At 40.4% G+C, this 12,840-nt stretch overlaps 1 protein-coding gene across 1 annotated transcript; it reads left to right on the forward strand.

The window, feature by feature from the left end:
* The first annotated feature begins 703 nt into the window (after positions 1-703).
* On the forward strand, positions 704-2,793 carry cldn23.1 (claudin 23.1). Its single transcript, XM_057819404.1, has one exon. The coding sequence runs from the start codon at positions 763-765 to the stop codon at positions 1,588-1,590; it is 828 nt and encodes a 275-aa protein (XP_057675387.1). The 5' UTR covers positions 704-762; the 3' UTR covers positions 1,591-2,793.
* Positions 2,794-12,840: the final 10,047 nt, after the last annotated feature.

The raw sequence follows: 12,840 nt of genomic DNA on the forward strand, positions 1-12,840 counted from the left end.
AGTTTAATGTTATGCTAACTCTGATGCATGTTCTACTTTCAGTAGCAAAATTTGTGGTGTGTTCCCCACTTCCACAACATTGACGTCTTTTTACATTTCTCAACGTGGCTACTGCTGGCCAAAGAAACAAACCAAAAAAACTCAATATCCCTAATATATGATGTGTGTGTGTGTGTGTGTGGGGGGGGGGGGGGGGGTCAAATCATCAGCCAATCAAATGTGCGACCTATATAACTGAAGTCATTATATAAAGCAAATAAGGTTGCTTAAAAGTTGGTAGGGACAATTTGAGCATCCTGAAAAGTTGGTCGTGTTTTGTCCCTACTGTCCCTATGCGAACCTACGCCTTTGCCGTAGGTATCCCTGCCAAACAATTGTGTATAACTTGTAGGGTCAATGCATTTTTCTCGACTGTTTATTTTAAAGCATTTAGTAGTTAATTTGGACTAGATTGTTTAGGTAACATATATATACACACACACACACATATATAGTAATCAGTCACAAAGGACATATATACTAATTTTAGTTTACTAATTTTGAAATGCTTCTTGGTGTAAAAAGTAAACAACAACAACAACGCGAATCGAAACTAATCTTTCTAATAGGAGTGGAGTACCTGTCAGGTTGGCTACTGGTCCACGCCCACAGCAGGTATCATCTTTGGTGTTGTTAAGCACTTGGAACAAGTGCTTTCAGTCAGTCGCTGCACTAACCCGAGCGAAACACACGCGCACCACACTCGTCGAGACTCGCGTCAGGATGCCGAACAGAACGCAGGAATGGACGCGCCCGTCCCTGCGCACGCCGGGTATCTTCATCTTCGGTCTTGTCATGGCGCCCTGCGGCTGGGTGCTCAACTTGACCGCCACCGTGGCCCCCAACTGGAGAACCCTGGAGGAGCCCAACAGACCGCCCAACGAGTTCATCGAGCAGGGCATCTGGGACATCTGTCGGTCCGTCACTACGTCCACGTCATCCACTTGCGGCCTGGATGATGACACGTACTTCGGTAATGATATCATCGAGGTGGCCCAGGGACTCATGGTGGCATCGCTAGTGGTTACCCTCGTGGGCTTGGCTGTGGCCATCCCTGGGATCCGCTGCTGGAAAGAGAGGCCAAACTGGGTGGTGGCCGGCCTGGGAGGGATTTTGATCTTCATCTCGGGGGTGTTCACACTCATCCCAATCTCCTGGTACACTCACATCCTAGAAGACATCACCACAGAGACCGAAATTGAGACCGTGAGCGTGGGCTACTGCATCGTTCTTGGTTTCATCGGCGCTATCTTCGAGATCCTGGGCGGCTTCGTCATGTTTATCGGCATCTGTCGCTGCTGCGGCGGGAAGAATCGCGGCGAGGTGCGCGTGGAGGAAATCGGGCCTAGTCGATTCACTTCGCGGCCGCAGGCGCAGCCGAGACGCGTGGACGTACCCTCGCTGAGTCGGGGCCGGAGCCCCGCGCCCAGCAGCGTGCCCTACATCCGGGATACCCTGGACGACGATATTTCTTTCCCCCGGGCAAAGAGCACCGGGCCCCGCTCCATCAACACCTCGTACAGCGGGAGGCCCTACGACGCTGACCTTTGAGGGGCCCCAAGTTTCCACACACGCGCACACACACACACGGAGAGAAAGATGATTTATTACAGTATTCCCCAACCTGCTTTCAAACAAGCCACGTGTTTTATATTGAAGAAAAAAAAATCAAATGTAGTAAGGAACTACATTAACTCATTGGGTGCCATTGACAGCAATACACGTCCAATCCATTTGGACTGAGAGTGTTGGCATCGAATAAATGTTCATTCATTCGCTGCAAACCTTCCCAGATCAAATGGATTCAATTTCAATTGTCATCAACGTCCAAACTAGATTTTTTCACTAGGCTGCTCCACGTATTTTCTGGTAATTTACTTCATGCTTTCTCTACAAACAAAAAACAGACAAAAAACACTGGCAGTACAGCCCAGCAAAAAAGTACCGGACATTACTACTTTTGCCACCACTGGAAAAATCTAAATAACAACAATGTCAAAATTTAGACTAATTTCATCATAATCTATCTATTGAATTCAAAGATACCTTATTCTGTTGTATGAGTAGAAACGCAGGTTGTCATCGAGTCTAGTTGAAGAAAGGGCAATCAATCAGCCGCTTGCATTAATAGATTAACAAATTACATTGTTTTAGAAGGTAAATCAGAATTTTAGACTGTTACCTTCAACACACCTGACAAGCCTTCTTTATACAATACGGGTTGAGAATCACATTTCTAGGACTTTAATGGTGATTGCCTGCACAAGTAAAAACTGCCATATGTGGACATGTTGGAAGATGGATGCATGAAAAAAAACATCAATGAAGACTGAGACAGCCTTTTTTTTCTTTTTCAAACTAAATGAAGGTTCAATCAGCTAAGAGAGATCAAATAATTTAATATTGTTTAAGCCAAAGATGTTTGTATTACATGTATTCTAATTTTGTACCATGCAGTGAAGGAGTTTTTTACAGGTTTATAGAGCCATGTGATCCCAGAATTGCAATTTAACATTTTCTTAAAGGGGAATGACTGTTTTTGTCAATGAAATCAGCCAAGTGTTTTCTTTTATATAGCCTACTCCTTTGTAAATAACTGAAGTTTCCTGAAATTACAAACTATGTCAATGAACAAGCCTCTCTTCTGTTTTAATGCAAATATCCCTATATGCACTTTACAATGGTGACTGGAAGTAATGTGATCAACAATGTGCTTTGAGTGCTTTATTAAACTGTATATTGTGTCTACAGGCACCTGGTTTCTCAGACTTTCACTCAAAAGTTTGACTCATGTGAACTCAAAACAGCAAACAGTGTGTTTAAAATAAGGTGATGAGAAGCGTCTTCTTAGTCAAAAGATGTTTGTGCAACGTCATTCATGATTTACCAAGCAGACAATTCAAAGACAAACTATAGCGTCGCTTCATTGCTATTTTCCAATGCAGGCCCTATTTACGCATTTGTAAGCAGCTAAGTATACAGACAATGTCACCTGACCGGTCTGGATGGCTTCTTTGCAGTGCAGCTCGTCTGACAACATTGGCTTGTCTGTTTAAACTCCTTTCACATTTCAAACAAGGCCACACAGTAGGGAACAATTGCCCCTCTGTAGTTACTCTGAACCCTGTTGTACATGTGCACATTTTAATGAATGTGTTATGGATCTGGAGATGACATTTCAGCTATTCATATCTGAGGCTGGATTAAAAACGCATGGTTCAAATGACAATTCAATTTCCCCCCCTCTGAAGTGGCACAATGATTGAGACATGAGATACACCCAATGACTCAATTGAACTTCCTTCTACACCCATGCCCTACCCTTTATAATCATTTTAAGGTGTTATTTCTGTGTCAAAGAGCCACACATGCAAAACTATTTGGTTCCTCCTTGTGCATTAAGGAATTGGTTGGGTTGTGCCAAAAATTCAAGAATTGGCAATCTTTGTAACAGAGTCTATAGGAAGCACAACTAAAGTGACAAACTAATAACTATAGTGATTAGAAATTATTTTACAGAGGACTAGTGTAGCTTTCATGGTGTGTGTAGAAGGGCTGAGGTAAGAGTAAGTGCTGCTTATAGACGAGTTTCCTGAGCGAAACATGGACAGTGCCATCTTTGACAATTTCTGCTCCAAACTTCTGGTTTAGACAGAACAACATGAAGTGAGGTCGAAGTATTCAGTGTGTTGACAAAGTTAAAACTGCGAAATAGAACCAGAGGAACACACGGAATCTCCAAAAATGGATTCAGCACGACGTAGATGAGACTCCGAGACTTTTTGTGCTGTGCGTGAACTCCTGGAAGCGCCTACAGGGGGGCAAAAAAATATTTAGTCAACCACCAATTGTGTAAGTTCTCCTACTTGAAAAGATTAGAGAGGCCTGTAATTGTCTACATGGGTAAACCTCAACCATGAGAGACAGAATGTGGAAAAAAAACAGAAAATCGCATTGTATGATTTTTAAAGAATTTCTTTCCAAATTAGAGTGGAAAATAAGTATTTGGTCACCTACAAACAAGCGAGATTTCTGGCTGTCAAAGAGGTCTAACTTCTTCTAACGAGGCCTAACGAGGCTCCACTCGTTACCTGTATTAATGGCTCCTGTTTTAATTCATTATCGGTATAAAAGAAACCTGTCCACAATGTCAGTCAGTCACACTCCAAACTCCACTATGGCCAAGACCATAGAGCTGTCGAAGGACAACAGAGACAAAATTGTAGACCTGCACCAGGCTGGGAACACTGAATCTGGAATAGGTAAAATGCTTGGTGTAAAGAAATCAACTGTAGGAGCAATTATTAGAAAATGGAAGACATACAAGACCACTGATAATCTCCCTTGATTTGGGGCTCCATGCAAGATCTCACCCCGTGGCGTCAAAATGATAACAAGAACGGTGAGCAAAAATCCCAGAACCACACGGGGGGGACCTAGTGAATGACCTACAGAGAGCTGGGACCACACTAACAAAGGCTACTATCAGTAAAACAATGCGCCACCAGGGACTCAAATCCTACACTGCCAGACGTGTCCCCCTGCTGAAGCCAGTACATGTCCAGGTCTGTCTGCGGTCCGCGAGAGAGCATTTGGATGATCCAGAAGAGGACTGGGAGAATGTGTTATGGTCAGATGAAACCAAAATAGAAATTTAAAATTTAGAAATTTGGTAGAAACACAGGTTCTCATGTTTGGAGGAGAAAGAATACTGAAATGCATCTGAAGAACACCATACCCACTGTGAAGCATGGGGGTGGAAACATCATGCTTTGGGGCTGTTTATCTGCAAAGGGACAAGGACAACTGATCTGTGTAAAGGAAAGAATGAATGGGGCCATGTATCGAGAGATTTTGAATGAAAATCTCCTTCCGTCAGCAAGGCCATTGACGATGAGACGTGGCTGGGTCTTTCAGCATGACAATGATCCCAAACACACAGCCAGGGCAATAAAGGAGTGGCTTCGTAAGAAGCATTTCAAGGTCCTGGAGTGGCCTAGCCAGTCTCCAGATCTCAACCCCATAGAAAATCTGTAGAGGGAGTTGCCCAACGACAGCCTCAAAACATCAGTGCTATAGAGGAGATCTGCATGGAGGAATGAGCCAAAATACCAGCAACAGTGTGTGAAAAGCTTGTGAAGAGTTACAGAAAACGTTTGGCCTTTGTTATTGCCAACAAAGGGTACATAACAAAGGATTGAGATTAACTTTTGGTATTGGCCAAATACTTATTTTCCACCATGATTTGCAAATAAATTCCTTAAAAATCAAACATTGTGATTTTCTGTTTTTTTCCCCCACATTCTGTCCCTCATGGTTGAGGTTTACCCATGTTGACAATTACAGACCTCTCTAATATTTTCAAGTGGGAGAACTTGCACAATTAGTGTTTTGCCTAAAAACTTATTTGCCCCACTGTATGTAGCGTATTCATGGTTGGAGGTGGAATGTTTTGATCAGCGACCAGCTAGTAGCTACAATGCGCCGGTGTGGATCTACCTCGCCATACGCCTTAAATCGAAAGCAGCTGTAGACAATAAGTTAAGGATGTGCCTAAGGATTCACTTAAAAGATTGTTTGTTCTTGTCACTTCGTTGATCATTCGTGGACAAAATTATAACAACCTGTGTTAACGTGAGGTATAGATTGATACGCCGGCCACTTGAGTGACCAAAATGAGGTGAAATTACAAATAAGATTACAGTTGCCAAATGCAGAAGGGCTGACACAGATTTTGTTGTTTAAAGGACATACTACAAGGTATGTACATATAAACACAAAGAGTATGTTAATCTTTTTTATGGTAAACTGGGGTGAAAGTGGGCCAGAATGGTCAGGAACACAGTTCCGCTATAAGATTCAGGGCTGGAACAGAGTTCCGGTATAAGGTGCTTTGATTCCGACAATATGACGGCAACTGTCATAACGCTATGTAAAAAATGAAAATAAATACAAAGCTGCCACACATGCATTTCATCTCCAAGAAGAAAACAATTTACCAACATCAGATTTACATACACAAGTGTTAACAACAAGAATAATAAAGGGCTTGTGTAGCGTAATCCGTTTCCACCGATATAAGGTTGAATTGATGCGACAAAAAAAACAGCAATGCAACATAAAATGGATCAAATCTTTAAACGCAAGGCAAGAGGCTTATTTATCATATTTAGTTTTCTTTGATCTGATGGGGAGATTCAGAACATCTTAGCTTTCAATGTGCACTTTCGACTTATATTTGTTCATTTATGTTAGGCTACTTATTCATTTCCTTATGATTTAAAAAAAGTCGATGTTTGCAAGATCTTCAAAATATATTCCATTTCACTCTGCATAATATGTCATTTGTACTTATTTTTCTGAATGTATGTTACTTATATCGTTATTATTAAAAAACAACAAAAAGTAAATGTTTACATTAACTTCAATATTAATATACAGCCTATGTTCTTAAGTAGTTAAGAGTTGGCATTTAGTATGTAAGGAAATGAGGGAAAATAAAAATTAGGAGATGGAGGATGGGGTTATTGCTGTTTTTGTTAACTTTTTTTTTGAAATCATTGAAAAAAATAGTTTTGAATGAAAATCAGTTTTTGTACGTGTTATTGAAATAACTGACCCAAACAGTTTTCTTTGCATTTCAGTAGTTTTGACACCCCCACTCAAAAAAAAAAAAAAAAAAAAAAAAAGTAAATGAATAAAATTTCTGGCTGCGTGGCGACCTTCACGTCGGGGAGTTCCGGCAAGAAATTCTAACCACTTTCACCCCTGATGGTAAATGGACAGTACTTATATAGCTCATTTATCTGCATTGTTACAATGCCCAAAGCGCTTTACATTTGCAAACATTTACCCTTTCACGCACACATTCACACACCAATGGTGCTGCTGCCATGCAAGGTGCTGCCAACCCATTGGGGGCAAATTAGGGTTCAGTGCCTTGCCCAAGGGTACTTCGACAGTGGGCAGTTGTTGCCGGCAAAGGAAGCGCTAACTCTTCAGTCCCAGGATAACTCGAGCTACCAACTGCGCCACGGCCGCCCATTGCAGACATTGATCGCAATAAAACTTTTGGACCACATGATTCCATTTCTTGTTCTATTTAAAACGATTGGTGCATGTGCAAAGCAGGTCAATAAATCACAATTTATAAAATTTTTAGAAAAACATTCACGAAGGTGTAGCATACGACAATGTAATATCAGACAGCAGAGCTCCAGAGCGGCTTAAAGGGTATGTAACGGCAAAGGGGGTGTGAGACATCAATAGAATCGTTATGTGCTAAGATAACAAATATTGATAAAGTTAACAAAAAAATCAATCACATTAATGAGAAATTATCGAAAATAGATCGAAAATGACGAACATTTCCGAAAGTGTTCCGGAAACAGCCGAATGGGGCGGGGACGTCACGAGAAGTGAATGAAAGTCGAGGCGGAGCCAGGTGCCATTGTTTTTTATCGACGAGAGAGTAGCATTCGGGTTTGTTTGACCAAAACATCACTAGAATGGTTCAAAACTGCTGTGCTATGTGGTGTACAAATAGCTATTTATCGGAATATAGTATCCATGAGTTCCTGAACGCGAAAAAAAAGCTGGACTACGCAGACAATGGGTAACGTTCGTCCGTACAAAGAGGGCTCATTTTCTAGACACAGCCTCCGGCACGGTTTTCTATGGTGCGCATTTTCCACCTGAAAGCTTCTCGAACTATGGACAAGTGAAATCGGGTTTTGCTAAAAGATTGCTGCTCAAAGGAGAAGCGGTGCCTACCATACACGCGCAGCCACCTAAATGTCCCTAGATATCAAGAAAGAGGACGATGACTGGCAAAGGAGGCTAAGGCTAAGCAAAGGAGGGGAGCAGCCAAGCTCGAAATGGCCAGAGTGAGTACTCTTTTATAATAAAAAAATATCACGCATTGGATACAGGACTGGACACATGTCTAAATTATCGCTCGTAAAATATATAGAACAAATCCTCTGATCCCATTCATATTTGTGTCTGTTGGCAGAGCGAAGAGCTATGATAGCGCAATAAATGATAATTATTCTATGCATTATTTTATTTTGCAGTCACGGTGTATCAGCTTCACAAAAAGAAATGCAAAACAAATCATTGGTGTTTCCCACACGATCTGCTGCCGATGTTTCATCAGTGTCATTGCTCCCCTCAATGACCGTTTCATTACGCTGCATTGGTGTTCGTTTGGGCTCAAATTGGTAACCTAAAACACCGATTAAAGCTTCGTAACTATCCTCGTCACCACTAGATGAACATTCGTTACGTCCTTCTACGTCGGATTCGTCGCTGAAAGTAGAAACGAAATTGTCTGCCATCATCGCCGCCATTCAGTATTAAAGCACTGAGCCTTTTTCTTGTTGAAGAAACACCCCTCACTGTCAATTCTGAATTCTCTTTTATTGACAACGAGGGGTGTTTCTTCATGAGGGAACCTGGAATATGTGCAGGACGAACAATGCATCAGCATAAACAGCTCAAAACACGCCTAATTCTCCCCTCACTAGAAGGAATTATATTGATGCAGACAGGCGCTGCCCCCCTAGTGGCCGGTGGCACTCTCTTCACTTGTAGTGACGTCACGCACAAAATCTGCCAGATCTTTTAGCTTGACAATCGAGCCAAATTTCTCTCATTTTCTTGTGTGTAATTACACGAAGTGGCATGATATGAATACAAAAGGCATGCGTTTATGGATAAATGATGGAATATTAACATTTTCCCAGGGCATGACATACTCTTTAAGGGAGCCTCGCCAAACTTTCACCCGACATTACGAAAACCCTCGGCGGCCTCCAGACGCGCTTTGTCCCACTGCCTTCGGTAATTCCAGCTCCAATAGTGTAAATTAAAGTTGCTGCAGTTAAACAGCTCGTAGATGGATCTCGGGATCGAGCTGACGGTCCGCTGCAAGATGAGCCACCGTCTGTCCCAACCCTGCCTCTCGGCTGCCCCCAGGAGTCGAGCCTTCCACCATCAGAGTACAATGCACGATGTCTCGATATATGTCCGTCAAGGTACAGTAAGTGTTGTTGTAAGGCATATCAAGTTGTCTTCCCTTGCCCAACAGCGTTTTCCATCTGTCAACAAACGAACAAAAACTTGTAACACTTGCATTTATGCTTTTACATAATTGCGCCATCCTACACGTACTGATTAGCAACAGGCTAGCAGCAGATAGCATGTGGTGCAGCCACAGTAGTTGTAGTAAATATTATTAAAGATGATCATAACTACAATTTTTATCTTAACAAAATCAAAGGCAACAAGTCGTTTCACGCGCAACATTTTTACCTTTCGTTTTTTTTAGCACCGGACACATTAAAATGCAGGGATAGGAAGAACATACCTTCCATAACACAGTGGCAACAGGGCTACATAAACACCCCGTCTTTTTGGAGGCACAGGCTTGGTTCCACATCTGCCTTCATGAAGATCTTGTCCTCCCATGATGTGATGATAGCAGATGGATGTGTTATTTCCAAACTGTCTTTTCTGAGGGATTTTGATGAGTGATGCCACTCCAACTCTACAGTTGTTTTGGTTGGAGAAAGTGAAACGGAAGTCGCAATCAGAAATGCAGAAGTAAAGCGGAAGTACCTCGGAAACTTGTCTATATGTGTCGTACTTTAGGACCAGTGAAAAATTTTGTCCCGTTTATTGTCCTAAATTGGATAATTTTCCAGAGCATTATGACTGTCGTTTCACATTGCCATAGAGGCTGTACTCGAATTATTCACTTTGAGTCTGCTTTATACCTTACAGTTACACCGTCTACAAAAAAATTGGCCTTAATCCATGAACGCAAGAATTTTATACGCAAAATAATGTTCACCGTTCAGCATGTTAAATCAAGCACAGGACTTCACTGTCATAACTGTTAAAGGTGTAGAATTGGTGATAAACCATTTAGCAATAGAGTGATCTGTGGCAACCAGTGATTACACCTCAAAAAAGTTACTTTACTGATTACTTAACAATCAAAGTAACTAAGTTACTTCATAATTTATCAGTTACTTTTTACCAATTTTTTCCCCCTTTGCTGCCTCAACATAAGAATGACAAAAGAAATTTCATCGCATGTAATTGAATTTTTCAAATAAGGCTTAATCTTCGAGTTAGCGGGGGTTTAATTAGTCGATGGAGTTGATTTCAACCACCATTGACTCGCGCTAGCTTAGCCACTCCGGAGCCCTGAAACAAATAACTGAAACTGCACGGAATTTGTTCAGATTGACTGCAAAGACAAATTAAACCTCCGCTTACTCAAAGATTAACCCAATGTCAAAAATTCTGAACTTCCCCTTTAAAATAAATACCTAACCATTAAAAACATGTCTTTAAAAGTTGTAAAGCAATAAAACAAAAATGAACGAAATGAATAAGTATCCTTCAATGTATTTCATAATGGGTTCAAATTATTTTTTGAACAAATCTTGTGACTAGCGCCTGAGAGACGTTCCTTTGCTTTGCTTAGCCAAAACTACAGCTGAGGAAGCAAGATGGATATTTAGAATTTCTGTAAACCTAAGCTTTCAAAAGCTTCAACAACTGAGCTTGAACCGAGGAACACGAGCAGTGTCAAGAAGTATATACAGTATATACTAGAGATGTATGCTGATCGATCGGGTCCGATCACATAATTTTCAAAGTATCGGAATCGGCAAAAAAATATCGGCCATGCCTTTTTTTTCATTTTTTTTTTTTTTTAGGGCTGTCAAAATTATCGCGTTAACGCGCGGTAATTAATTTTTAAAATTAATCACGTTAAAATATTTGACGCAATTAACGCACGTCTCGCACTGTCCCATGTCAGACAGTATTCTGCCTTTTGGTAAGTTTTACAGCAAGGTTTTTTTGTGCTGTCTAACAGCGAACTCTTGTGGTTGCTTTGCGACATGGTTTATTGCTTTCTTGCCAGTTCAATATGGCTGCATGACGTCTCGGGCTGACGCCTACGTTGTAATGTTGGGCTTATATGATCCTTGAACAAGATTTGTCCGTAAGTATGGTTGTTGTAAAGAATGTACATATTATGTTAGTAAGCAAAATGTTCTATTTTTTGCATGAAACGCTTTTTATGTTTAGTGAACCTGTATAGCATGCTAAGCTAACGTTGTTGCTAATGCAATGCTTGTGTACTTTTTTTTTGTAGTTTCACTACGGTCTAAAGAGAACAATGGTTTGAGGCCATTTTATTAATAGATCAGATGAAAAAGGAAGAAGTCTGATTATTAAGGCGTCGTTCACTAGCTGTCTAGCTTTGGAAAAAGTAGACTCTTCGGAGTGAGGACAGCATAGACAAATTTAAACGACAGTAGAGTGAAATGCCCACTACAGTCCTTATATACCGTATGTTGAATGTATATATCCATCTTGTGCCTTATCTTTCCATTCCAACAATTTATTTTACAGAATATATGTATAATTTACAGAAAAATATGGCATATTTTATAGATGGTTTGAATTGTGATTAATTACGATTAATTAATTTTTAAGCTGTAATTAACTCGATTAAAAATTTTAATCGTTTGACAGCCCTAATATTTTTTAATTAAATCGTTTTCTAATTGTATTTAACGTTACAGACATAATATGTTACACTCATCCAGAGTCTTTAGTTTAGGCTTAAGGTAGGGTTATCAAATTTATCCCGATAACGGCGGTAATTAATTTTTTAAAAATGTATCACGTTAAATATTCAAAGCAATTAATGCATGCGTTGCACGACCCACTTACGCATTGTCGCGCTCAATCTGTAATGGCGCTGTTTTACCCATTTAGAGAGATAAATGGCAGCGTAAAATGAGTAGAGTGAATTTTGGCAGCCTTTGGAGCCTTTTTTTTAATAGGCTAAAGCTTTTCAATCCCTCTCCCTACGATTAGAAATATCATGGGAAGCAGGGGGGGAAGCAAGGTATCAATTGATGTCTTTCTTAACACCTTATGTAATTTCCCAACGCAGAGAAGATATATGAATTGGTAGCACTACGCACAGTCATGGTTCCACTTCCCATCATGCATTTGGGTTGAATGGCTGCAGTATCATTTACTGAAAGTTCAACAAATACACTAGATGGCAATATTTAGTCACAATATACAAAGTCACAAGTCTTTCTATCCGTGGATCCCTCTCACAGAAAATGTTAATAATGCAAATGCCATCTTGAGGATTTATTGTCATAATAAACAAATACAGTACTTATGTACTATATGTTGAATGTATATATTCGTCCGAGTTTTATTCATTTTTTTCTTAATGCATTGCCAAAATGTATATGCTCGGGAGAAATTATCGGGAATGTTTGGAATTGAATCGGGAGCAAAAAAAAAAAAGCAATCGGATCGGGAAATATCGGGATCGGCAGATACTCAAACTAAAACGATCGGGAGCAAAAAAACATGATTGTAGAAACCCTAGTATATACAGTACAGGCCAAAAGTTTGGACAAACCTCATTCAATGCAAAACAAATGATGGTCCCAACCCGATTGAAAAGGCAACAAATACCACTTATTAACCCTGATGAGGCATACCTGTGAAGCGAAAACCTTTCGAGGTGTCTGTATCTTGAAGCTCATTGACTGACAAAAGTTTGCAAAAAAATAATACGAGCAAAGGGTGGATAATTTGAAGTAGAATATAAAAGCTGTTTTCAGTTATTTTTTTGCCAAGTACATAATTCCACATGCTCATCGTTTTTAAATCTTCAGTGAGAATTCACAATGTAAATAGTCGTCAAAATATATAAAACACACAAATGATGAGGTGTGTCCAACA

The sequence above is a fragment of the Corythoichthys intestinalis genome, chromosome 17 (genome assembly GCF_030265065.1).
Source record: "Corythoichthys intestinalis isolate RoL2023-P3 chromosome 17, ASM3026506v1, whole genome shotgun sequence".
In the NCBI taxonomy this organism is placed as follows: domain Eukaryota; kingdom Metazoa; phylum Chordata; class Actinopteri; order Syngnathiformes; family Syngnathidae; genus Corythoichthys; species Corythoichthys intestinalis.